At 35.3% G+C, this 26919-nt stretch overlaps 1 protein-coding gene and 1 long non-coding RNA gene across 2 annotated transcripts; both read left to right on the top strand.

Moving 5' to 3' along the window:
* The first annotated feature begins 4804 nt into the window (after positions 1-4804).
* LOC147544119 (uncharacterized) lies at positions 4805-5329 on the top strand. Its single transcript, XM_086635630.1, has one exon. The coding sequence runs from the start codon at positions 4805-4807 to the stop codon at positions 5327-5329; it is 525 nt and encodes a 174-aa protein (XP_086491756.1).
* A 16887-nt stretch (positions 5330-22216) lies between these two features.
* On the top strand, positions 22217-26569 carry LOC147544118 (uncharacterized). The gene is made up of 5 exons (XR_015224347.1): positions 22217-24699; positions 24855-24961; positions 25064-25370; positions 25508-25606; positions 26122-26569. It is a non-coding gene; the product is annotated as an uncharacterized LOC147544118 (long non-coding RNA).
* The last annotated feature ends 350 nt before the right edge of the window (positions 26570-26919 follow it).

The following is a 26919-nucleotide window of genomic DNA, read 5'->3' as shown; positions in this document are numbered from 1 at the left end:
ACCTACCAGAATCTTGACATATCAATTGAAAAAACTAAAATCAGTTAGGCCGTGGCTGTGGGGAATAAAGAAAATTCTCCGGGGAATAAATTTTTATGGGGAATACAGAATACATTTTATTGAAAGTTCTCCTCCATCTCATATGTTCTCTCTGCCACTTCATCTTCTCGCCACCTCATCATCTTCTCCGGCGAAGGTCGCCGGCCGGCCAATTTTCCGGCCGGCGACCTTCAAACATAAAAAAACATAATTTTTTTCTCTCTCCTCTCTCTCTCTCTAAATTGTTTTTCTTTTCTATTTATCTAGAACAGATCTAGAGAGAGGGTCTGTTCTCACGAATAGATCTGGTTCAAAACCCTACTCCTATTTCATCATTTCACACATCTAATTTTCTTCATATCACTACCAGGTATCTCTCTCTTCCATTTCTTATCACTTATTTCCATTACTTGTTCAAAAGCCTAGAGAAAACTTTCAATGTTTTAATGAATTTATAAGTATGGTTTTGTTAATTTTACAGGAATTAAAGTGGGCTTTTGTTAGATTACCTAGATTAATAGTTTGCTTTCTAAAGATTATATACACAAATAGCAAAAAAGTGGATGAATATTGAGAAAGTGGAAGTTTGGGTAAGATTAAAAATAGGTAATAATATATAGTCTGAAGTGAAATTGAAGAAGAATGAATGAAAGATGAAGAGGAAGAGGTGGGGGATCAGATGAATGAAGGAATGAAAGAGTGATGATAATAGCTAGGGATGGGAGTCAAAAAGAGGATTTGAGTTGTGATTATATCATGAGTGCCTTATGATTTGCATAGGTTGAAGCTATTCGAAGCTCTCTGTATAGGCTTTTTAATAGCTAGGGTTCTTTCTAGCTAGCTAGGTTAACAACAACCAAAGCAGAGAGGAGGTAGCTGATACCCTCTCTTAGTTATAGTCAGAGAAAGAAAAGTAGAAGAAAAGATGGGGAAGTTTTTGGGGATGAACATATGAAGGTAAAACATAGTTAAAAGGGGAAGAAAGAAAAAGAAAAGGTATACTTTAAGGAAGCAGAGAGATCAGATCAACAAGACTAACACATACTAGAGAGAGAAAGAAAGAAAGAAAGAAAGAAAGAGGAGAGAGAAAAGGGGGTTGGGTTGGGTTGGGTTTGGTTTGGGGTTTCTTCTTCTTATCTTAATAATGGAGAATGAAAAGAGGGTGGTGGAGGCAGGGAGAGGATTAAATGGTTATTATGCAGGCAAGCAGGCAGGGTAATGGTTGGAATTCGAGTAAAGGAAAAGCGGTACTGTTTTATGGTAGGGATTGAGTAGTAGTGACAGTACCCTTCTCTCTCTCTAGTCTCTAGCTTTCTCTCTCTTCTCTTGTCAACAGATGGGGACTCAAATTTTTTTTTTATTTATGTTTGAAGGTCACCAGCCGGAAAATTACCTTCACCGGAGAAGATGATGAGATGGCGTGAAGATGAGGTGGTAGAGAGAGGTGATGAGATGGAGGAACCTTCTAAAATTAGAAGCCCTTTAGCAATAAAAAAGAAACATAAAAGTCAATCTTATTTGACTAATTTTAAGAAAAGTCTTTATTCCCCTGAGAATTTTCTTTATTCCCCAAAGCCGCGACCGACCATCAGTTAATGGATTTAAGATTTATAACTTTCCAACCGACGAAACCCTAAAGCCAACCATAGAATCCTTAAAGTCAAAAGCCGAAACCCTAAATCGATGATACCGTTCAGTGGATAGTGAGCAAGATTTTAGACACTAGGAAACCCTAACAGAGAGAATGAGTAAGAAGGAAAGAGAGGGAAAGAGAACCAGAGAGATAGACGGGGTACCTTATGGTGTTTTTACTTCGGTGGATAGAGATTTTAGTCACTTTGAAACCCTAACAGGGAGGACTGAGTAGAACCATAGAGATAGAGAATACTTTTGGTCGTTTGGCATCGGTAGAGAGAGATAACCCGAGAGAAAACTAGAGAGAGTTGGTTTAGGTTTTTTTAATTAGCTTTGTCTTGGAACTCTATTAAGTTCGGCAGATGAAAGGTTTTCTATGAGACATTTGTGTGGGAAAGAGGAGTGGGTATCAAATTGGTATAACATGTTTTGGTTGAAGGTATGTAGGGTACTTTGGACAAAGGACTAACTCTATTGATTTTTATGGGTCGCCCTTGGAGTGATTTTTTCTTTTCTTTTGGACTTCCCACCCATTGCCCCTAGAGACACGTTCTCGGACGAATTTCTTCAAACAATTAAAGAATGATAGGTGACCACAATGCATGTAAAGTCAATCCAAGTTACTTACACTGTAGCCTTTAGTCATTTACTTCAGTGTGGATACTATTGAGTTGTAGTTCTACTTAACTAACCAATAAGAAGGGTGTATGAGAAATGAGGTTCACTAACTTAAATATTTAATTTTTATACTGTTTCATTAAATTTCTTGTTAAGTATTATTGAACACCGACATAAACGTTGTCCAAGACTCTAGTTTATAAGTAAGTATGTAGTATGTTGTTATATAGTTGTAGGGAAGAGTGAAAGATAAGGACAATTTGGGAAACCATAGCATGGTCGACCCTGACTTTTTTTTTTGGTCCTAAACGAGTTAAAAGAAGGGAGATGCTAGAGTGCCCAGCTCGGTGCCCACCAAAATGCACAGCTGACGTGGATTTACTAAAAGACAAGGTTTTTTCAAAGTTTGACTACGGTGGGGACCGCTTTTATTTCTAAATGAGGAAATTTGGGCATTTTAGTGGGCATTCTAGCTGGGCACTCTATCATTTCCCTTAAAAGAATCTCATTCCTATCATTTCCCTTAAAAGTGGTGGAGAACTATTGGGGAGGAGGTTACTTCACAAATTAGAGCTATTCTCGAAGCGGGGCATCTTCCAAGTAATCTGAATCACACAAATATAGCATTGATTCCAAAGGTAAAGACACCTGAGAAACCAATTGATTATAGGCCTATTGCCCTCTGTAACATCCTGTATATAGTTGTGGCAAAAATATTGACGAACAGGTTACGACCATTTTTGGGTCAGATTGTCTCCTAAGTGCAGAATGCTTTCGTGCCAGGTCGCCAAATATCCGATAATTTAATTATAGCTCAAGAGATGTTCCATTCCCTTGCTCATACCTCGGTAAAGAAAGGCTCTTTTGCTCTTAAGGTGGATATGGCGAAAGCATACGACCGAATTGATTGGAAATTTCTAAGCGAGGTATTGAAGAGGTACGGTATAATAGATAATACTCACTTACTTATAATGAATTGTGTATCTACAACTTCTTTCTCGATTATAGCAAATGGAAGGCCAAAGGAATTTTTTTCAGTGAGAGAGGGTTAAGACTGGGATGCCCTCTTAGCCCTTATCTATTCATATTATGCTCAGAAACACTCACTAATAGTGGTTCAAGCTGAAACAAATGGATTATATAATGGGCTCAAAGTCAATGGATATGCTCCAAGCATTAGCCACCTAATGTTCGCAGATGATTTATTTTTCTTCGGAAAAGCATCTAATAAAAATATTTAGTCCTTGAAGAATATATTGGACGAGTATGCGATTTGTTCAGGTCAACTTATAAATTACCAGAAATCCGCTATACACTTGAGTACAAACTGTGATGAGGGAAAAGGAAAATGGTGTTCCATATACTTGGGGTGAAAGAGATGCAGATGAATGATCGATATTTGGGTAATTATTTATTAAAGCCAAAACACAAAACTTCTTCGTATGATGGTATTTTAAATAAAGTCGAAAATAAACTTATGGGATGGAAAAGAAACTCATTATCTCATGCAGGGCGGTCTACTCTTATATAAAGTGAGTTATCTTCTATTCCGATATATTATTTATCAAGCAATCTAGTACCTCAAGGAGTAATAGAAAAAATTGAAAAATGCCAAAGAAATTTTTGGTGGGGGCATAGTAAAGAAAAGAAGAAGAAGCACTTTTTAAATTGGAAGAAGCTTCAAAATCCGCAGAAGGAAGGTGGATTGGGAATACGACATATGGGTGTTGTGAATCAAGCTCTAGTAGGAAAATTGGTTTGGAGATTTCAGAATGAACCTCAAGCGTTATGGGTCCGATTATTACGAGCTAAGTATCTAAAGCATGAAGACTTTTGGAAATTCAAGGCCAAGCCGACAAGTACATCAACCGCGACATGGAGAAGTATATTGGCAATGAGAGAATTTATAGAAAAAGGAAGATGTTACTTGATAAGTGATGGGAAGAAAGTTCGAGTGTGGGAAGACCTCTGGATACCAACGTTAAGGGGATTTAAGCCGGGAAGGAAAAACAAACAGCTAGAGGAGGATAAAGTGACTTTTGTCGAAGAGCTTATTGATGAGAATGGGTGCTGGAAAAAATATAAAATCATACAATTGTTTGACTCATTATCGGTTAGAGAAATTTTAAAAATTCAGTTGAATAAGGTAGCGGAAGAAGACAAGGAAGTATGGATACATACGACCAAAGGAAATTTCACGACAAAATCTCTTTATACTACAATCTCAAAGGAGATGCCTTCTTCGTCCTTTAGCATGGAACTGCCTCACGATCTATCTTGGGCAAAAGTCTGGTCGAAGTTGAATTTTGCGCCAAGGGTAAGAATGTTCTTATGGAGAGTTCTACATGATGCTCTCCCAACAAAGAAGAAGACGCTTAAATTCAATCCAGCATTATCTACAATTTGTGATTGTTGTTTAGAGGCATAAGAAGATATAGATCACCTATTTCGAACATGTCGATTAGCAAGGGAAACTTGGTTATGTACCCCATTAAACTTGCGGTTAGAAGGTATGGAAAACATTCAAAATATTTTATGTCAATGGCTAGTTGAAGAAGAAAATGGAGATACTACTGCTTTACGTATTTGTGTGATGTGGTATATGTGGAAGGCACGAAATAAATTAGTGTTTGAAGGAACGAGCTATCACAGCCAGCAGATAATAATTGAAGCAACAAATATGGTGAACGACTTCTCGACTAGAAGTATTGAGTTGGTTAGTGAACCAGTTATGCAAGGGAGAGTTGTAAAATTGAATTGGACTCCACCACCAAAGGATGAACTTAAGATCAATTTTGATGCGGCTTTTAAAGAAGGACAAACATATATAGCAGTAGTGTGTCGTAATGAAGAGGGAGAAATGGTAATGGCTTATCTTCTTTCAGCTTCTACGTCGTCAGCTCTGGAGGCTGAAACGAAGGCAGCTCAACTTGCATTGAAAATGGCGACTGACATTCACCAGTATAAGTGCACATTAGAAGGTGATGCCCTAAATGTTATTAAAGCATGTTTAGGGAAGGATGAAGATATACCATGAAGAATTAGAGCCTTGGTAATGGACTTGAAGAAGAAGAAAGCTAAAGAGTTTCCTGATTGCAAATTCTCTTTCTGTCCGAGGAGTGCAAATCAAGTTGCTCATATTTTGGCGCACTCGCAATCAAACGTTGCTATGGATGTCCCTTTAGAATTTTATGTTGCTCCTGTTTACATTGTAAACCAATTGATGGCTGATAAAGCTAAACTCTCTTTGATTATTGAGCATTAATAAAGTTTAGGCAATGCCTATTTCATCAATAAAATAAAAGATGTTCGGAGAATTCTTATCCATTTTTTTGACCCGCCCACATTTTTTCCAATTCTAAAAATTCACAAAAAAAAATCAAATGATATTTAATAAAAATAATGGTAATAAATATAATACATTATGACAATAGTTAATAATCATAACAATCAAATGACATGAAACTTGTCTATAAACAAAAATACATGAAACGAGAATTTGCCATAATTAGATTTTATTAAATGGGTTAATATAAAGGCTACTGCAAGGGGTTGGGTTGAGAAAATAAAAAGCACAGAGAATTGGTCATTAGATTTGACAAGGGGGGATACAAAGGTCTATCTCGGCTTTTCCCTCTAACTTCCGTGGGGCGGAGAGTTACCAACAAGCACATGTTGTGGGCGACCTTTTAAACAAATCTTCTTCTTCTTGTCTGTCTTTTTTTTCGTTCATCACCACTATCACTGTTGGAGCACCACCACTATCATCGTCTCCTTACTTTTTTTTATTACTTTTTTTTTTCTCTCTTTCTTTCTCGGGTCTGGAGAAGGAAAGAACTTGTCGTGGCTGACAAATTTTGGGTTATTGGGTTAATCCAACAGCCAGGGGAAATTTCCCACATGACCGTTAGAAGCCCAACACTCATGTTTCGAGGGAACTCGGTCGAGTCGACTGAGCTCGGGGGTTGGAGTAAGGGGCTCAGGCCCAAAACAGTCCTTTAGGATTGGATCTTTTTTTGTTGCAACTTTAGGGTTGGAGTTGGTCTGAGGTTATGAGGTCGGGTCCTTGCTGGGGTTTCTTACCGTTGGGGGTCCACCACCTAATAAGTTATTTCTACCGAGAGAGCGAGAGGACAGAGATTCAAAATTCTAGTTCTCCCTTTGTAACCCATGAGAAATCTTGATTAGAAAAGACGACGGTGATCCTTCTGTGTGAAATTCTCTCTCTCCTTTCTTCTCGTTCCCATGTCTCTCTCAGTATTGCATCATCGTGATCTCTCTCGGTATTTTATGGCATCGGGAAACCCTAAATTCTAGGGTTAAAACAAACGAGTCGCAATCTTCAAGTATATTCGGCTTGACATTAAGGGAACTCTGATAATTATTTGTTTGGATCAGATCGGTTGATCCTTATACAATCGTGAGGGGAAATCGACCTAGTATTGAATTTGACAGTCAGACGGGTTTTTTGTCGGTGGGTCTTGCTGGTAACTGTTCTTTCCTTTCCTCCTAGACATCACATCTTTTCCCACTGTTTGATTGCTCATTTTACTACTTAGGTCTTTTGACCCTAATAATTAAATTTTTGGTAGTTGTTTCTTTAATCAACCTCGAAATAACGCATGAGAGAGGAAACCTAAACCCTACATCTGGTTTAGATTTTCTCTTACAAAGTCGACAGTAGACCTAAACCCTAAATCTGTTTCAGAAAAGATTAAGGTTGGCAGTAGGCGATATTCGAAACAACAGTTGATGTTGTCGGTACCAAGGGTTTAACCTTTCTTGAATTCCTAGTCCTTGGTGTTCTTAAAACGATAACTTTTACAAGTTCTGATCAATTGTGAGGGCATGCAACAAAATATGCTTTATTCAACAAGACTGGTGGCTGTGTAAGGGTATAATCTTTTCATAATTCTTAGTCCCTATGGTTCTTAAAACGAAAACTTTTACAAGTTCTAACAAATTGTGTTGATATGATGAGATGATTTGATTATTATCTTTATGTGGTAAAAATATGCTTTATCACATCAAGAAAACTTCAAGAACTCATAATTACTGATTAAACAGTTCCACACAACGAATTTAGCGTTACTGTCGATTTCAATCTTTTAGGTTTATCGCTTTAACTCAATTTGATTAAGACATTTCTTGTTTTTTAAAGGATTTCTTTGTTTCTGCCTTTGGTTTGTTTGGGATGACCTAATTGTGTTTTTTTGATGTGGGTGCAATAAGACTTATTGCGTCAAAAACTCTTCAAGAATTCAAGTAATTGATTTTAATCTTTTAGGTTCGTCTCTTTTTCTCAATTCAATTCAAACATTTCTTGTTTTCTGAAGGAATTTTTGTTTCTGCTTTGATTTTGTTAAGATGACTTAATCGTGTTCTTTTGGTGTGGATGTAATAAAAACTCTTCGGAAATACATGTAATTGGTTTCAATCTTCTAGGTTTAAATCATGTTTTACTTATTACTCGACCAATTCACGACAACTTTTTGTTTTCTGATAACCTTGTCGATTCACGACAACTTTTTGGCTTCCTATTACTTGATCGACTCAGTACAACTTTGTCTTCCAAGGGCTTCATATTTTTCTTTCTTCTTTGTTGATTTTGAGTGTGATCATATCAGATTTTGATTGAAATATTAGATTTAAATGTGGCTATTCGACACAAAATATATAGTGGTGCATATAAATGTGGGCAATTCTATACATAAAATCTATGTTGGTTCGTGTATATGTGGGCTAGTGTATATACAAAATATGTTGGTGCATATTATGTGGGCAATTCCATACATAGAATGGATGTCGGTGCATCTAAATGTGGGCTATCCGATACACAAAATATGCTGGTGCATATAAATGTGGGCAATTCTATACATAGAATCGATGTCGGTGCATCCAAATGTGGGCTATTATATACACAAAATATGTTTGTGCATATAAATGTGGGCAATTCTAATGTGGGCTATTCTTTACATAGACTCTATGTCGGTAAATCTAAATGTGGGCTATTCTATACACAAAATATGCTGGTGCATATAAATGTGGGCTATTTTGTACACAAAGCATGATGGTGCATATAAATGTGGGCAATTCTATATATAGAATCGATGTCGGTAGATCTAAATGTGGGGTATTCTACACACAAATTATAATGGTACATATAAATGTGGGCGATTCTATACATAAAATCGATGTTGGTGCATCTAAATGTGGGCTATCTTATATATAGAATTGATGGCGGTGCATCTAAATTTGGGCTATTCTATACATAAAATTGATGGGGGTGCACGTGGATTATTCTTTACACAAGATATGCTTGTGCATATAAATGTGGGTAACTCTATGCATAGAATCGATGTCGGTGCATCTAAGTGTGGGCTATTCGATACACAAAATATGCTGGTGCATATAAATGTAGGCAATTCTATACAAAAAAGCTATGTTGGTGCGTGTAAATGTGGGCTATTCTATACAAAATTTCGTGTTGGTGCAAATAAATGTGGGCAATTCTATACATAGAATCGATGTCGGTGCATCCAAATGTGGGATATTATATATACAAAATATGTTTGTGCATATAAATGTGGGCAATTCTAATGTGGGCTATTCTTTACATAGAATCTATGTCGGTAAATCTAAATGTGGGCTATCCTATACACAAAATATGCTGGTGCATATAAATGTGGGCTATTTTGTACACAAAACATGATGGTGCATATAAATGTGGGCAATTCTATATATAGAATCGATGTCGGTAGATCTAAATGTGGGGTATTCTACACACAAATTATAATGGTACATATAAATGTGGGCGATTCTATACATAAAACCGATGTTGGTGCATCTAAATGTGGGCTATCTTATATATAGAATTGATGGCGGTGCATCTAAATTTGGGCTATTCTATACATAAAATTGATGAGGGTGCATCTAAATGTGGATTTTTCTTTACACAAGATATGCTTGTGCATATAAATGTGGGTAACTCTATGCATAGAATCGATGTCGGTGCATCTAAGTGTGGGTTATTCGATACACAAAATATGCTGGTGCATATAAATGTAGGCAATTCTATACAAAATACCTATGTTGGTGCAAATAAATGTGGACATTTCTATAATAGAATATATGCTGTGCATCTAAACGTAAGTTATTTTATACACAAAGTTTATGTTGGTGCATGTAATCGTGGGCAATACATTGGTGCAATGTGGGCAATCCTATACATCAAATCTAAGTTGGTGCAGATAAATGGGGACAACTTTATACAGTGCAAATTCTAAGCTGGTGCATTCGAAGGCTGGCAATTATATATACAAAACTATGTTGGTGAATCTAAATGTTGGCAACCAATTAAACAAAATCGGAGGTGGTGCTTATAAATGTGGGTTATACTACACACAAACTTTATGTTGGTTCATGTATTTGTGGGAAATTCTATATATACATGATGTTGGTGGCTTGGTGCAATGTAGAATGTCATCTTATTATGGTAAGGTATTGTAAAACTTTGCAGGAAGCTTAACTCTTACATTGTGTGTCGAAGAGTTATTCCTGGTAATAATTTGAAGAAAATCTCGAGGTTAAGGATATTCTGATCACATTTTATACCTGAGCATGGTTTTTGTGGTTGAGTCTGGTACTTACAAGCTAATTTTCAATGTGAACTCTCTATTTCTGTCAACAATCTACAATGAGAAAGTTAGGTTTGGAACTATATAACACCTTATCGTTAAGGAGATTGCAGTTGTTCATATATAGTTGTCAAACCTATGTTTATATATAATGGGGTTACTTGCAAGTGTGGAATAAATAGGATATCTTTATTGGACAAAATTGGGAAAGACCAAGAGAAGGAAAGAATGGATAGTACATGTTCCTTGTGGCAGCGTCAAAATGAACTACCATATGTTCAATTTGGAGTCGTTCTTTTTCCAGCGGAATATCGATGGGCATCTAATCAGGAATTTATTCTGATTTCAAGTATAACAAAGTGCCGGTGAGATCGAAAGAACATTTAACAACATTTCATGTATGTTCTTGATTCGGTATTTCCAACTGGATACTTAATGTTTTCAAACACTCAAACTGTTACAGGGTTTCATTGACTTAACCTGTTTGATATCTGTTATTGTTAACTTTATTTGTAACGCATTACAAATCTTTTTCTGGTTCTGTTAACTTAATTCCAACTATAGTATATCTTTAGCATTATATAGGAGGTGTGGGGAAAGTTCAGAAGTTATCACATCGTCCCATTCTATGTGAGGCATCAACTTTATTTGTAAATCATTACAAATCTGGGCTTTTTTGTGATGTGAAATTTGAAATTGCTAATTGGCAGATTGCACCAATTGATACTGGAGGAGCATAGCTAAAAATTGCCCAGTGGTTGATTCTACAACTGGGAAAGCTAAATAAAGAGATTTTACCAATATCTCTTATATCATGGCGGATCATTACAATATACACTTCTTTCTGACAGAGTATCCAAATGGTATTGATCTTAATGGCACAAATACTCCCCCCAAGTTCTGCAAGATATGACTGGAATATTGACAATTCCGACCATCAGTATCCTATTAGTCTTTTTGCTCTCAGTTAGGGGTGGGATTTTGGCCCGGAAACCCGGAACCCGCCCACGACCGTCCGAGTCCGAAGGGTCCCTGACCGTCTGATGCCCGAATCGGTCCGTACGCGCCCGACCGAAAGACCTTAAGCGGACGGACGCGGGCATAGGTCTTTACTCTAGAAATCCGTCCACACCCGTCCGTTTATCCTACCCGTTATACCCGCCCGCCTATATGATTGATTTTAAGCCTTTAGATTTGTAGAGTTAGCTACAACCATTAGATTCAAGAGTAAAAATAAATAACCCTATAAATCACTTTTCTTAATTTTGTCTTCGTCTTTCTACTTCTCTAGTCTCTATCTCCTCGAAAATCTCAGTATCTCATCAATAACCCGAGAATCCACAATAAACCGGTTGTAATCCATGAGAAGAAGCATATAAACCGATCATAATCCATGAGAAATCTCAATGTTTATCTTGCGATTTTGAATTCATTTACTTTTTAGAATTGTAAAGTGGGAGTTTTAGAAAGTTGTATTTAGTGACTAAACATTTTAAATTTCGAATAAAAGTTTATTTATTTCTTCATTAGTGACCGGTGTCCGCCCGACCGATACCCGGTTTGCCCGACTATCGAAACGATCACGGACGGACACTTTGTTGGAGAAAAATCCGAAATGTCCGCCCGTTTTGTCTGGATGTCCGAGTGGACACTTAGGACTCGTGTCCGTTCCGCCCGGACCGGTTGAGTTAGTGTCCATTTCCCGCCCGTCCGGACCGATTCCCACCCCTAATCTCAGCCGAACATAGCTTTCTGAGCCGTTTGTTAGACCAATTCAGATTCAGGTTAGTTTCTAGTCCCTTTGATCTCTTTATTTCCAATTACTTCTAAACACCAATCTTTTTTGTTCCATCTATATTCATTTAGGTAACTTCGTTAATGCATGATTGAAAAGTTTGAATTTAAACTCATGTTCAATTTTCTTCTCAATTTGTATATGATTCCCATGTTTTTATTACAAATACTCAATTTTGTACTATGATTTTCCCCTGTTTTTATTACAAGTACTAAATTATATGTACTTTTTTTTTGAAACTTTGAATGAATCAAAATTATATGTATTTTAATCAAAATCTTACTGTTTTCTGGTTGAAATTCATGGAGTTAAACTTAGAACCTAAAGTTTGCCTTAAAACAGTTTGCTTTCTATGTCGGGTTTGGCATGTCAAATCAGACAATATTTGAACCGTTTATCTGAAATTAGATTATATGGATTTTTCATGTTGTGAGAATTTCTTTACGTAATTGTTATATATCATGGAAAAGGCTAAATAACCTCATAAACAACACCGAAGTGCCGAATTTGTTAAGTGGCACTTCACGAACCATCGAAATATTGGATAAAACAAAGTGAAATTATAGATCCAAAATTCACAAAGCAGAAAATGGATATCTCAGCACTTTATCGCTTTTCTAGTTGTTTGTCCAGCATTTTTGGTTATTGTTCCAGTTAAATTTATTACCCAGAGTGTTTGAAATTTAATATTTTATAAGTTTGGTTGAATTAGACATAGTATTAACCCAAATGTATGCTAATTGTTATGAAATATTATTCTTTGCTCACTAAATTTTAGTTGTGAAATTATAGATCCAAAATTCACAAAGCAGAAAATGGATATCTCAGCACTTTATCGCTTTTCTAGGTGTTTGTCCAACATTTTTTGTTATTGTTCCACTTAAATTTATTACCCAGAGTGTTTGAAATTTAATATTTTATAAGTTTGGTTGAAATTAGACATATTATTAACCCAAATGTATGCTAATTGTTATGAAATATTATTCGTTGCTCACTAAATTTTAGTTATATAAGCAAGATCACTTTACAAATCGCAATTCTTCGTTCTTTTTGTGTAGAGGTTTGCCATATTGAGAGAAAATGTCTAGTGGAGGCACACAGAAGAGCTTGAGGAAAGCTTTGGGAGCCATCAAGGACTCTACCACTGTTGGGGTAGCAAAAGTTAATAGCAATTATAAGGTTAGAATTTGAATGCTCATGCCACCACAATGATTCTTGCATGTTCAAAGTTTCTTGATTTCTTATAAGTTGGGTTTACTCAGGAGTTGGATATTGTCGTTGTTAGAGCTACGAACCATGTAGAACGTCCAACAAAAGAAAAACATATCTGATGTGCGAGAGTACCTTCGTCTCTTTTTTCTTCTTCTAATTTTGTGCTTGGTTGATTTTGCGAAAGCAATTTGGTTTTTGGTACCCTTTTGCCTTTGTATGTTCCAACTTCTAATCAGAATAGAGAATTGATGAGTTCCTTTTTTCCATCTTTTCGTTTTTGTGTTTCATCTATTTTTGCTGCTATTTTAGCATGAAGGCCTAGGGCTGATGTAGCTACTGCATTCATGCTCTCTGTAGACGTCTAGCAAAGACACATAATTAGCCTGTAAGTTAAGACTATGAACTTGTCTAGTCTTATTGTTTGTGTAATATTGACGAGTCGTTGTTGCCCTCTTTTTCCAATGCAACATATGGAAGGACAATAGCGGAGGGCCTCCATATTCCGTAACATCTAATAGAGAAGTGCTTGAACCTGCATTTGAACTCCCTTTTTGGCAATTATGCATTGTTTACTTATCCTTCTCGTACATTATAAATAAACAGATAACATTGCTTATATAGTGTTTATTATATTGGTGTTAGGAGTAATGAATAAGTTTGTGTTCGACGAGGTAAAGTCTTCCATTTTGAGTGATACAGTGACATGCAGAAGCCAGACAAAGGAAGCATCTCATTTATGTATTCAAAGAAAGAAATAAGCAACTAAATTAAGAATAGGAAACAAAAATTTAGGTTTTACCAGCCCACAAAGAGACGCAGGCAATGCCTAAGATAGACAAATTATGACTTGGATGGTTGGTTTGTGCTTCCGTTTAGGTTCAAAAGGGATATCCAACGGTGGAGTTTTGTTGATGATTTATCAGTTCGGGCTGGAGTTCATTGGACACCAACTAACTCACATTCGTTTTGTTTTTAGTGTTCTTTTTTGTTGTCCGGTAGTTTACTGTTGAATGCAACAGGTACTTGGCTATGCTCATAGGGAAAATGTGTAACCTTTCTTCTCGCATATTTAGAGAGTACTTTAATTGGGTTTTAGTTTTAACATTGTTCTATGATGTTTATCTGGCAGTTGCTTTAGACACAAAAACTCAATCTATGACAAGTTGGCATCTCGTTGTTACTTTATGTTATCTTCATGTAGTGTTATGGGTGAAACTATTCAACACAACCCCTTATGATGCGCGAGTTGTACGGAGATTGGAATCACATCAATTTTATCTCAGTTTTGGTTTCAACTCTGTTGCCTTCAACCAGGGTACTTTGCTCATCTTAGTAGTTAGAAATGCTTTTCTGGGTAATTTGCTCAGATCGATGGGGACCACGGTCTATCAATGGCCGATCCCGAGACTATCCCTGCCCCAAACTGCTTAAATATATAATTATGTCATTCATGTTAGAGACTCGATTATCTAAATTTATGTCCCGGACTAAACAAATTATGTGCACTGTGATTTCCTTACGCCTACTAAGACATCTAAATAGGGACCAATTAATACTCCCTCCCAAGTATTAGTCCCATTGACCCTCTATTCCCATCAGCAGTAACAAACTTCTCTTTGCTTCCAACCAATATACGGACCAGCTAGCGGTTAAACCCAAAACAAAGTCTTAGTTGTGTTATTTTTTTGATTTAGATGTTGTTATTGGTACAAGATTATGTGTTTAAACCTTTTAAGAAAAAAAAATATTTAGATATTATTATTGGTAGAAGATTGCATATTAAGACATCTAAAAAAGAATTTGATGTTGGTTCCATGAGTATCTGGTTTCTGCATTTTTAGGTGATTATTGTTTTTTTCTGATTTGTGGTTAACTTGTTTTCAAGGAAAAAAGAAAGAGAGGTTGGATTGGTTAAATTATGAAGATTGATGAAGGATTGATTGAAATTTCTTTAGGCATACCGAAGATGTTGTTAAAGTATTGAAGAAATGTTTGTAGCATACTACTTGCTTTGACGGTATGTATGCTGAAGCTCTTCCATAAGCTCGGTTTCATTAAGTAGCATACTTGATCAACAATCACAAAGTTGTTCGACTGTGTTACAAAGTTTGGTCGATTTCCTACTTTAATTCATAATTTGACATTCAATTCTCTTCAACAGCTCTTGCAGACAATGGTGAAAAACTGTGGCGAGAACGTGCAATTCATATCGCCGAGAAGAATATTTTGCAGGAGATGATCAAAATTGTTAGGAAAAAGGTACGTTCGCTTTGGTGGTTCAGTTTATTGTGCAATTGTTTGCTCGATATCATTCTAAACATTTTATTTTCCCAAATGTAGCAACATTCTCACATTGAAGTTCTTTTGAGGCTCTGAGTATCTTTCCGATGTACATCGCAGAATCGTTATTTCATCTTACTAACTCAAAAACCAAAGTTCACTTTCAATCTACCTAAATAAGACCTTTATTTTGTTAATGACAGTTAACTGCATGACAGAGAGGTGCAAACTTTAAGGCTTTCACTATTTTTGGTGCAAAATTTGGAAAGTAAGTTACAATTGATTGGCAACCATTTCAAAGACTTTCAAGTTTTAAAAACTGCATTTCCTACTTAAATAAAAACAACCTAAAACGAAATGTGTGTCTGGAACTTATGGACCCTTTCGCTTTCTAGAGTCTTGAACTTATGTTTCTAACAATCTTCATTTCCTTCGATTTGTCTCATATTATTTAGTGTACCCTTTCCACTATTGGCTATTTATATTCACATTTCGTACCCAGCATGCAGATATGCATGTCTGAGATAAAATTTTGGTTTTGGTAGACTCTTGGCAAGAAGCTTTTGGTGGCCTAAATGTAGGTTATTCTTTACATAGAATCTATGTCAGTAAATCTAAATGTGGGCTATCTATACACAATATGCCGGTGCATATAAATGTGGGCAATTCTATACATAAAATTGATGTCGGTGCATCTAAATGTGGGTTATTCTATATGTAGCATTGATGGTGGTGCATCTAACTTTGGGCTATTCTATACATAAAATTGATGAGGGTGCATCTAAATGTGGGTTACACTACACAAAAAAATGCTTGTGCATATAAATGTGGGCAACTCTATACATAGAACTGATGTCAGGGCATCTAAATGTGGGCAACTCTATACATAGAATCGATGTCGGGGCATCTAAATGTGGGTTATTCGATACACAAAATATGTTGTTGCATATAAATGTGGACAATTCTATATAAAAAACTTATGTTGGTGCATGTAAATGTGGGCATTTCTATACATAGGATGTATGTGGTGCATAAACATGAGCTATTTTATACACAAACTTTATGTGGGTGCATGTAATTGTGAGCAATACATTGGTGCAATTTGGGCAATTTTATACATCAAATCTAAGCTGGTGCATATAAATGGGGGCAACTTTATACAGTGCATAATTTAAGTTGGTGCATTCAAAGGCGAGCAATTATATATAATAAACTACGTTGGTGAATCTAAATGTTGGCAACTAATTAAACAAAATGGGTTTGTCAACAAAAAAAAAAGAATTAAACAAAATGGGAGGTGGTGCTTATAAATGTGGGTTATACTATACACAATTTATGTTGGTTCATGTAATTGTGGGAAATTCTGTATATACATGATGTTGATGCAATGTAGACAATTTTATACATCACATCTAAGTTGGTGCATATAAATGGGGGATATTTTACAACGCAAAATCTAAGTCGGTGCTTTTAAAGGTGGGCAATTATATACACTGAATCTATGTTGGTGCATTTAAATGTCGACTATATAAACGAAATCTAAGGTGGTGCAAATAAATGTGGGTTATCTATATACAAATTCTAAGTTAGTACATGTAATTGTGGACAATTCGATACAAAATCTATGTTGACTTATGTAAATGTGTCAACTGTATAAACAAAATCTGAGTTGGTTCAAGTGGTAAGAGGTAAGTCTTCCAACTTAAAGGTCAAGGGTTAGAGGCACACGCTTACCAATTCAAAAAAAAATAATCTATACATAAAATTATGTTTGTGCAATGAGGGCAATTCTATACACAAAATCTAATTAGTGTATATAAATGGGGGTAATTATAGTATGTAAAATCTAAATGGGAGATTTTATAGGGCCCCCTCATTTTTGTTAAAAGGCCCCCCCCCCCCCCCCCCAATGATAATTTACCAAGTAAAATGGTTCACGGGGAGGCCTTTTAACAAAATTGGGGAGACCTCATAAAACTTCCCAATCTAAATTGGTGCAATGAGGGCAATTCTATACACAAAATCTAATTGGTGTATATAAATGGGGGTAATTATACTATGTAAAATCAAAATTGGTGCCATCTAAAGGTGGCAAAATATATACACAAAATTTATGTTAGTGCATCTAAATGTGGAAATTATATAAACAAAATCTAAGTTGGTGTGCATAAGGTGGGAATTATAGTATTATGCTGAACAAAATCTAAGTTGGTGCATCTAAATGTGGGCAACTATACAAACAAATTCAGCTGGGCGCATATGAAGCCGGATAATTATTACAAAAAATTTAAGTTGATGTGTCTAAACGTGGGCGATTATAACTAAATCTACATATAAAGTTTACGGTGGGCAATTATATACGAAAAATCTATTTTGTTGCATCTAACTGTGGGCAACTATATAAACTAAATCTAAGTTGGTGCATATAATGGTGCCCGATTATATTACACAAAATCTAAGTTGGTGAATCTAAATGTGGGCAACTATATAAACAAATCCTAGTTGGTGCATATAAAGACGGACAATTATATTATACAAAATTTAAGTTGGTGTCTGGGTGCCTCTAAAGGTGGGCAATTGTATACACGAAGTTGGTGTTGGTGCATCTAAATGTGGGCAATTATAGGCAAATTTCGGGGTTTCGAACCCATAAAGAGAAACAGACAAAATGAAATATAAAAAAATTACAACTTGGACGATTAAATTTTGTTTACGTTTGGGTCAAGAGTGATCCAAAGGTGGGAAGTAGTGTACACGGTACACCAGCACACATTGCTCGTGTCTGTGATGGTACATGGTGCTGGAAGGAATATTGCAAATCGAAAGAATTTATCTATCATTTGGAGCTTGTCGTAGCAACTACTGCAAGAGTGCATATATGAATAGAGCTAGTGGAGTGGCTATTGATGGTTCATTTGCTAATCTTGGTTTGGGTTTCAATTCTGTTGATTTCCATAAGGTACATTGCTTATCTAAGTTGTTGGAAGATGTTTTTCGATCATGTGTTGGAATTGTTAATGAATCCTTGTTTACATAACAAGCTTACTCAGAAAGACATATAGTAAATAAAATCTATACATATTCATTTACATAATTTGTACACTGATTCCACTTGATGAACTGCTTGTCTAGAACACTATTTCATTTTAGTAGGTTATTGTAAAATTTCATAAATGCCGAACTCTGAAATTATGTTTGAAGGAAAGATATTCCCGACTACAATGTTAATAAATTAGGTGTTGTGTACGGTTTTGTGTAATGGAAAGGAGATGGTAACTTATGGATAAGGAAGTGCGGTCACATTTTATATATGCACATGGTAAGCATGGTTGAGTCTGGACCAACAACCTTATATATCTGTGTGGGATACCCGCGGTCACTAATTAATTTGACTATTACTATTCATTTAACTAATCCATAGTAGGTACTTTGAATAGTATTAGACCACAATAAGGAAGATTGGATAGCGTGGTGCTTAGAACCATAGAACAACTTATCATTGAGGGGAGTGCAGTTTGACCCTTATATATGATTGTCCGACCTATGTTTATATTTCAAGTGAGGTCGTTTGAAAGCCTTAAAATAATGAACTACTACATGTTATATGGTCTTCTAATGACCTACCCATATGTTAGTGTTTGGAGTCATTAACTCATTACTAGTCGTTGCTCCCTATCTTGTTTAAATCTTAATCAGTTCTTGTCAGATGACATATACTATTGTGAAGATGGTTTATGGTTTCCTCACCAGAGCTCTAGAATATTTTTGCGCATACCACTTAACGATTTTCATTGTTGATCCATCCCTAGATGGGCTTTTGACCAATGAAAAAGTTCCTCTTTTTTGCTTTCAAGTATACTTCAAGTGTTGGTGAGAATTCCATTAATGTTCTCGATGCAGTATGTTAAACTGGTAAATCATTGTAGGTTTCATTGTGGTATCATGTTTGATATATGTCTATGTAAACTGCAATATTTCTCTTGATTGGAGCCGGAAGAGGGGGTATCACAGAGACACATACCCAACTAATTTATCTATTGTTTAGAGACAACTACTGCAAGAGTTCGAAATATGAATGTCTTACTAATGTTGTTTCGTTTGAGAAATGAGACACTAAAACGAACTAAGGAAACAACAATTAAGTCTTCGCATCTAAAGGTGCGCAGTTATATAACCAGCATATGTTGCACATGTCAGTGTAACGGTATATGGTGCTAAAAGAGGGCAATACAGATCTGACGAATATATCCTTTGGAGTTCGTTGTAGCAACCACTGCAAGAGAGTTCAAAATATGAATGCATATTTTTAATGTTCTTTCACTTGAGAAATGAGGCACTAAAACGAGCAAGGGAACAAAAATTTATGTTTTCCCGAGAAGGCCCACAAAGAGATCATCTAAATATGGGCAATTATATACACCAACTTATGTTGCTCGTCTTAGTGTGACGGTAAATGGTGTCGTAAGGGGTATCACAGACCCAACAAATTTGCTATTGTTTAGAGCTTGTTGCAGCAACAACTGCAAAAGTGCAAAATGTGAACAAATTTGTGGTGTGGCTTTTAGTAGTTGTTTTTTTAAGGATGTTAACTCTGTTGAGTTGCATAAGGTAAATCGCTAGCTTATCTTAGTAGTTGGAAAATGCTTAGCAAATCCTTGGGCACCCTTTAGAAGACATGGTCACTTTGGATGTGTGATCTAGCTGCATCTTTTAGGGGGGGGTAGTGGTTCAGGACATTGGAGGACACTCAGAGACAAAATGTTCCAGAGACATTTCAAGACATTTCGGGACATTTGTCCGTAGACAAAATGTCTTTATGGACATTTCAGGACATTTGATTCATAGACAAAATGTCTCAGAGACATTTCAAGACATTTGGTTCATGGACAAAATGTCCTGAGGACATTTCAACATATTGAATCCATGGACAAAATGTGTAGTAGATATTATTATTATTATTATTATTATTATTATTATTATTATTATTATTATTATTACTATTATTATTATCTCATCATTGAAGGATAATTGGTAGACATTTATTATTTTAATATTATCATTATTGTCAAACTATATGAAATAATATATTTGTACTCATATTTCAATAATATATTTTTCGACTTTTGTGGACATCTGTGGATATCTGAGGACATTGATGGCAGTTGGTAGACATTTATTATTTTAATGTAATCATTATTGTCTAATCATACGAAATAAATTTGCCCTACTACTTTGAAAATATATTTTTCGACTTTCGTAGACATCCGTGAATATCTGTGGACATTGATAGATATTTATTATTTTAATATTATTACTGTCTTACCATATGAAATAAAAAAAATTAATTAATATTTCTAAATATATATTTTTCGACTTTCGTAGACATCTGTAGATATCTGTGGACATTGATGGACAATTGGTAATATTTATTATTTAATATAGTTAAATATTAATATAATAATAATATGATATAATACAATATAATATAATATAATAGTGATATAATATAATAATAATAATAATAATAATAATACAATAGTAATATAATATAATATAATATAATATAATATAATATAATATAATATAATATAATATAATATAATAATATAGTAGTATAATAATAAGATAATATTATAATAATATGATTTGATAATAATAAAATTTTATTACCTTCCTCAAATATATAATATAATAATAATAATAATAATAATAATAATAATAATAATAATAATAATAATAATAATAATGTAGTAATATAATAATAAGATAATATTATTATAATATGATTGGATAATAATAATTATTTTTATTACCTTCTTTACTCAAATATATAATAATAATATAATAATAATAGTAATAAAAATAATAATAATAATAATAATAATAATAATATAATAATATAATAATTTAGTAATATAATAATAAGATAATATTATCATAATATGATTTGATAATAATAATTATTTTTATTATCTTCCTTACTCAAATGTCCCCAAGTGTCTTCCATATTTTGAGAGACATTTTCTCTCCGAAAGCTCTCCAAATTTACACTAAAATGTCTCCAAATGTCCCCAAAACCAATTTGTCTTGAAATGTCCCTAATTTCGTGTCCCGAACGAATAACATAGACATTTGGGGACATTTGAAATGTCAACCAATAACACGGACATTTGGGGACATTTCAAATGTCCCCAACCAATAACACGGACATTGGGGGACATGAAAATGTCCCCCAAAGTCCCCAACCACTACCCCCCCCTTATTTTGTAGCTTCCTCTTAACAAGCTTGTCTCTACACATTAATTTACGTAGCTTGTGCACTGATTCCACTGCATGAACTGATTGAGTAGAATGTTATCTTATTATAGTAAGGTATTGTAAAACTTAGCAGGAAGCGTAACCGTTACATTATTCTGATCACATTTTATACCTGAGCATGGTTTTCGTGGTTGAGTCTGCGACTGATGTGGTGTGAATTCACCACATTTATGTCACTTAATTTAAATGAGTTAGTCCATTTTATACTTTTATTTTGATTAGTTATAAACTTCTCTTGATTAGGTACGATCTATGGAGTTGAACAAGAAAAACGGGTAAAAATGGAAGAAAGACGCTCGAAGGGTAATTTGGTCATTTGGACCAGGATGATTCAGTAACTTTGTCTAAAAGTCAGTGGACCAATGAAAAGTAGAGCCAACGATGAGTCCAACGGTGAAGACGAGAATCGAATCGGAGTTCGGATGAAAAAGTTGTGATAGAAAGAAGTCGATGGATATTTCCGTCTTTGCTGAAAAGTTAGAAGATGTAGAGACAAAGTTACAGGCACTCCCTTTAAATCTAAGTGAGAAGCCCAAGAATTCAGAAGAGAAGAGAGAAGTATAAATTTTATGAGCACTCTTTCAGAGTTGGCCCAAGTCAAATGAGGACCAAGTCGGATTTGACTAGGGTTTTTGGGGGTCTTTTGAACAAAAAGCATCTTCTTCTCAAGCAGCTGCTGCTCGGGGGACTGGAGAGGGAAAGGTTTGGAGGGTGGAAGGAGGCGGTTTTGGGTGATCTTCTTCACGTTTTCTTTTAGTTGTATTGGTGGTTTTGGTTGGCTGGTTTGGATTATCAAAAGGGTGGTTTTCAAAGTGTTTTGGTGGATTTGAAAAGGAAGACACCAGGTAGTTAGATTGTGGAGAGAGAGGGTGAGAAACCAGGAAGTTTTGGTGAGAATTTGGAAGGTGGTTTGTGTGGATTTTCAAGAGTTGGTTTTGGATGATTTAGTAGGCGGTTTTGGAAAATAAAAGAGGTGGTTTAGGCTGGTGGTTTGTTAGAGAAAAGGGTGCTGTTTGGTTGATTTTTTTGGCTGGAAAATTCAGTTCCTCAAGGTGCTATTTGGCTACATAAGAGATTGAATTTCCAGCAGCTTTGAAACCCCATTTTCTACTATTTTCTCTCTTGTTCTTCCATTTTTTTTACTTGTTCTTCATCTTATTCAATTACTCCAAGAGCATATTAGTCGTTGTTAAGTTACTCTTATCAATTTAATTGAGATTTGTAGTGTTCTAAAAGTATAAAATCATGTGTGTGGTCTACTCTTTTGAATCTCAATGTTTGCTTTAACATGAGTAGCTAATCAATTTGTTGAGGTCTAGGGATGAAATCTTGATATGTTTATGTATGTGTTTGTTTGATTAGATTAGTATGTTTGATATCTCTATCATGTTAGGTTAATCGGTTAAACTTGTTTCATGTCTTATGTCAAGCATATGTCATATAGTTACTTGTTAATCGATCTTTATGATCTAGACTCTATGTTAATGGAGTATGATGACCCTTTGACTAGTTATGACCATTAGGTATATCTAGCACTTAGAGCATCTAATTTAGAGTCGAGAAGACTCAAACTTGAGAATCGACCCAAACAAGCATCTACGCAAATATATCTCGATGGATTCTCGAATCCTTAACCTTTCTCATATTTAGAATAAAACCCTAACCTCCCAAGAATCTTTAGTTAATAGTTCAAGTTTACTTATTTCTCTTCTATTTCTTTTTTGTCAATGCCTAATTAAACCCCCCCCCCCCCCCCCCCTCCCTCTTTACTTTATTTGTTTCTGTTTTTTTTTGTTAGTCATCCTTTCATACAAAAATTCCTATTACTTGTTCCGATTTAGGTTTTAGTCACTTTAATCCTCTTTAGCTTGTATTTTAGTTACACTTGCCATCTCGTGGATCGACCCCGGTTTTACCGCGTACTACTTGATACCTCCGATTGGGTTTGCAACCTTTTCGGGTGCATCAGCGACCAACTAGCTAATATTCAATGTGGACTCCCTATTTATGTCACCAATCCACAATGAGAAAGCTAGGTTTAGAACCATATAACACCTCATTAAGAGGACAACAGTTGTTTATATATGGTTGTCAAATCTATGTTTATATATATATATAATAGGGTTACTTAAAAGTGTGGAAATAAATAGGATATCTTTTAGTTGGACAAAACGGGAAAGACCAAGAGAAGGAAACTATGGATAGTGCATGTTCCATGTGGCAGCGCCAAAATGAACTACCATATGTTCAAATATGGAGTCGCTCCTTTTCCAGGGGAATAGCGATGGGCTTCTAACCAGTGAATTTAGTCTAATTTCAAGTGTAACACAAGTGCTGGTGAGATCGAAAGAACATTTAACAACATTTCATTTATGTTCTTGGTTCGGTATTTCCAATTAGATACTTAATGATTTGAAACACTCAAACTGTTGCAGTGTTTCATTGACCTAACTGTTTGATATCTGTTACTGTTAACTTTATTTGTAACGCATTCTTTTCTGTTTCTGTTAACTTAATTCCAACTATAGTATATCTTTAACATTATATAGGAGGTGCGGGAAAAGTTAAGAAGTTATCCCATCGTCCCATTCTGTGTGAGGCGTCAACTTTATTAAATCATTACAAATCTGTGACTTTTTGGTGATGTGAAATTTGAAATTGCTAAGTTAGCAGATTGCACCAATTGATATTGGAGGAGCATAGCTAAAAATTGCCCACTGCTTGATTCTACTACTGGGAAAGCTAAATAGAGAGATTTTACTAATATCTCCTATGTCATAGCGGGTTATTACAATATCCAATTACTCTTCGCACTCAGTCGAACATAGCTTGCTGAGCCGTCTGTTAGACCATCATCGGCTGACTGGAATATTGACGAGTCGTTGTTGCCCTCTCCTTCCTATGCACCAATACGAAAGGACAATGACAGAGGGCCTCCATATCCCGTAACATCTGAAGAGAAGTGTCTGAACCTGCATTTGAACTCCCTTTTTGGCAATTATGCATTGCTTACTATCCTTTTTCATACATCATAAATACATAATATTGCTTATATAGTGTTTGTTATATTGGTGCTAGGAGTAATGAAGAAGTTTGTGTTTGACGAGGTAAAGGACTAAAGTCTTCCATTCTGTGTGATGCAGTGACATGCAGAAGCCAGTCAAAGTAAGCATCTCATTTATGTATTCAAAGAAAGAAATAAGCACCTAAATTAAGAATAGGAAACAAACATTTAGGTTTTACCAGCCCATAAAGAGAAACAGGCAATGCCTAAGATAAACAAATTATAACTTGGATGATTGGATTGTTCTTCCGTTTAGGTTGAAAAGGGATGTCCAACGGTGGAGTTTTGTTGATGATTTATCAGTTCGGGCTGGAGTTCATTGGACACCAACTGACTCACATATTCAGAGACTACTTCAATTGGGTATGCTCATAGGAAAAATGGGTAACCTTTCTTCTCGCATATTCAGAGACTACTTCAATTGGGTTTTAATTCTAACATTGTTCTATGATGCTTATTTGGCAGTTGCTTTAGACACGAAAACTCATTCCATGACAAGTTGGCATCTCGTAGTTGCTTTCTATTCTCTTCATGTGGTGTTATGGGTGAAACTATTGAACAGAACCCCTTCTTATGACGCACGAACTGTACGGAGATTGGAATCACATCATTTGTATCTATGGTTGAAAAAAGAAAGAGAGTTTGGATTTGTTAATTATTTATGGATTTTGGTGAATCCGATTGGAATTTCTTTAGGCATGCCAAAGATGTTAAAGTATTGAAGATATGTTTGCAGCATAAAAACCCAAAAGTTCAACTACTTGCTTTGGCGGTATGTATGTTGGAGCTCTTCCATAAGCTCGGTTTCACTAAGTAGCATACGTTATCAACATCATAAAGTTGTTCGACTATGTTACAAAGTTTGGTCGATTTCAGTTTCATAATTTGACATTCAGTTCTTTTTGGCAGCTCTTGGAGACAATGTTGAAAAACTGTGACGAGAACGTGCATTTTCATACCGCCAAGAAGAATATTTTGCAGGTGATGATCAAAATTGCCAGGAAAAAGGTAAATTTGCTTTGGTGGTTCGGTTCATTGTGCAATTGTTTGCTCGATATCGTTCTAAACATTTTATTTTCGCAAATGTAGCAACATTCCCACATTGAACTTCTTTTGAGGCTCTGAGTATCTTTCTGATGTACATCGCAGAATCGTTATTTTTTTCTTAGTAACTCAAAAAACCAAAGTTGACTTGCAATCTACCTAAATAAGTTATAAGACCTTTATTTTGTTAATGATAGTTAACTGCAAGACAGAGAGGTGAAACCTTACTTTTAGGCTTCAACTATTTTTGGTGCAAAATTCGGAAATTAAGTTACAATTGAAATATTTGGCAAACACATCCAGACATCCTTATAATGATTGGCAACCATATCAAAGACTTTCAAGTTTTAAAAACTGTTGTACTAATTTTTCTTATGACTCTAAGCATCACTAATTTCTATGTAGATTCTATTAAGTGTTCATCAGGTTTAATCCAATGCACTATTGGTTGTTTATAACATTTCGTTTCCAACATGCAGATATGCATGTCCAAGATAAAATTTTGGTGTTGGTAGACTCTTGGCAAGAAGCTTTTGGTGGAGCTGGAGGGAAGTATCCCTAGTACTACTAGGCATATGAAGAACTAAGGGTAAACATCTCCACTACTTCCTACTCTGCTCTGCATTAGTACCTTGCTTGTTATAATCTTGTCCCGAACATACCTGAAGTTTCGTTCAAAAAGAATTCCTAAAATTCTCATTTTGCCTGTATATTACACATGTAAAATGGCTAGTTCCTTCAACTCTCTTCGCGTTAGTATTGGTCCCTATTAGATAACAATGTGCATGTCTTAGTTCCTCTTTAAATATCTGGGGAAGTTTAATAGATGTAATTACCCTTTCTTATGTGTTTTAGTTGAGGTTTGGGGCATTTGAGATTTGTCTCTCTAACTCTTGTGTTTTATATTCATTCTGCTTCTCTTTAGCATGTCAAATTTGAATTCCCTCGCAAATTGTATGAAAGCTCTTATCTGAAATTCTACAAGCCGTGAACCCTAGTGATCGTCGGATATATACAAGAATTCCTTTAATTTGGTTCCAATCTTTTCCTATAATAACACATGTACTCGATTTGATCTTTTAGGGTTTGTCGTTTTTCCCTACTCAATTTGATCAGATTTCTTGTTTTTTCACGAGACATTTGATTTTGATGAGATGATTTGACTGTTATTTTTATGTGGTAGAAATATGTTTTACCACATCAAGAAAACTTCAAGAACTCAACATTAGCGATCAAACAGTTCCATGCAACGATTTCCGCGTTACCGTCGATTTTAA

The sequence above is a fragment of the Eschscholzia californica genome, unplaced genomic scaffold (genome assembly GCF_041429995.1).
Source record: "Eschscholzia californica isolate CP2 unplaced genomic scaffold, dmEscCali1.0.p SCAF_4, whole genome shotgun sequence".
Classification (NCBI taxonomy): domain Eukaryota; kingdom Viridiplantae; phylum Streptophyta; class Magnoliopsida; order Ranunculales; family Papaveraceae; genus Eschscholzia; species Eschscholzia californica.
The sequence above is the reverse complement of the archived record's forward strand: the minus strand, read 5'-3'. Positions and strand labels throughout refer to the sequence as shown.

Bases quoted from the DNA above. Each gene is read 5' to 3' on its own strand.
- LOC147544119 (XM_086635630.1), top strand. From the start codon at position 4,805: ATGGAAAACATTCAAAATATTTTATGTCAATGGCTAGTTGAAGAAGAA.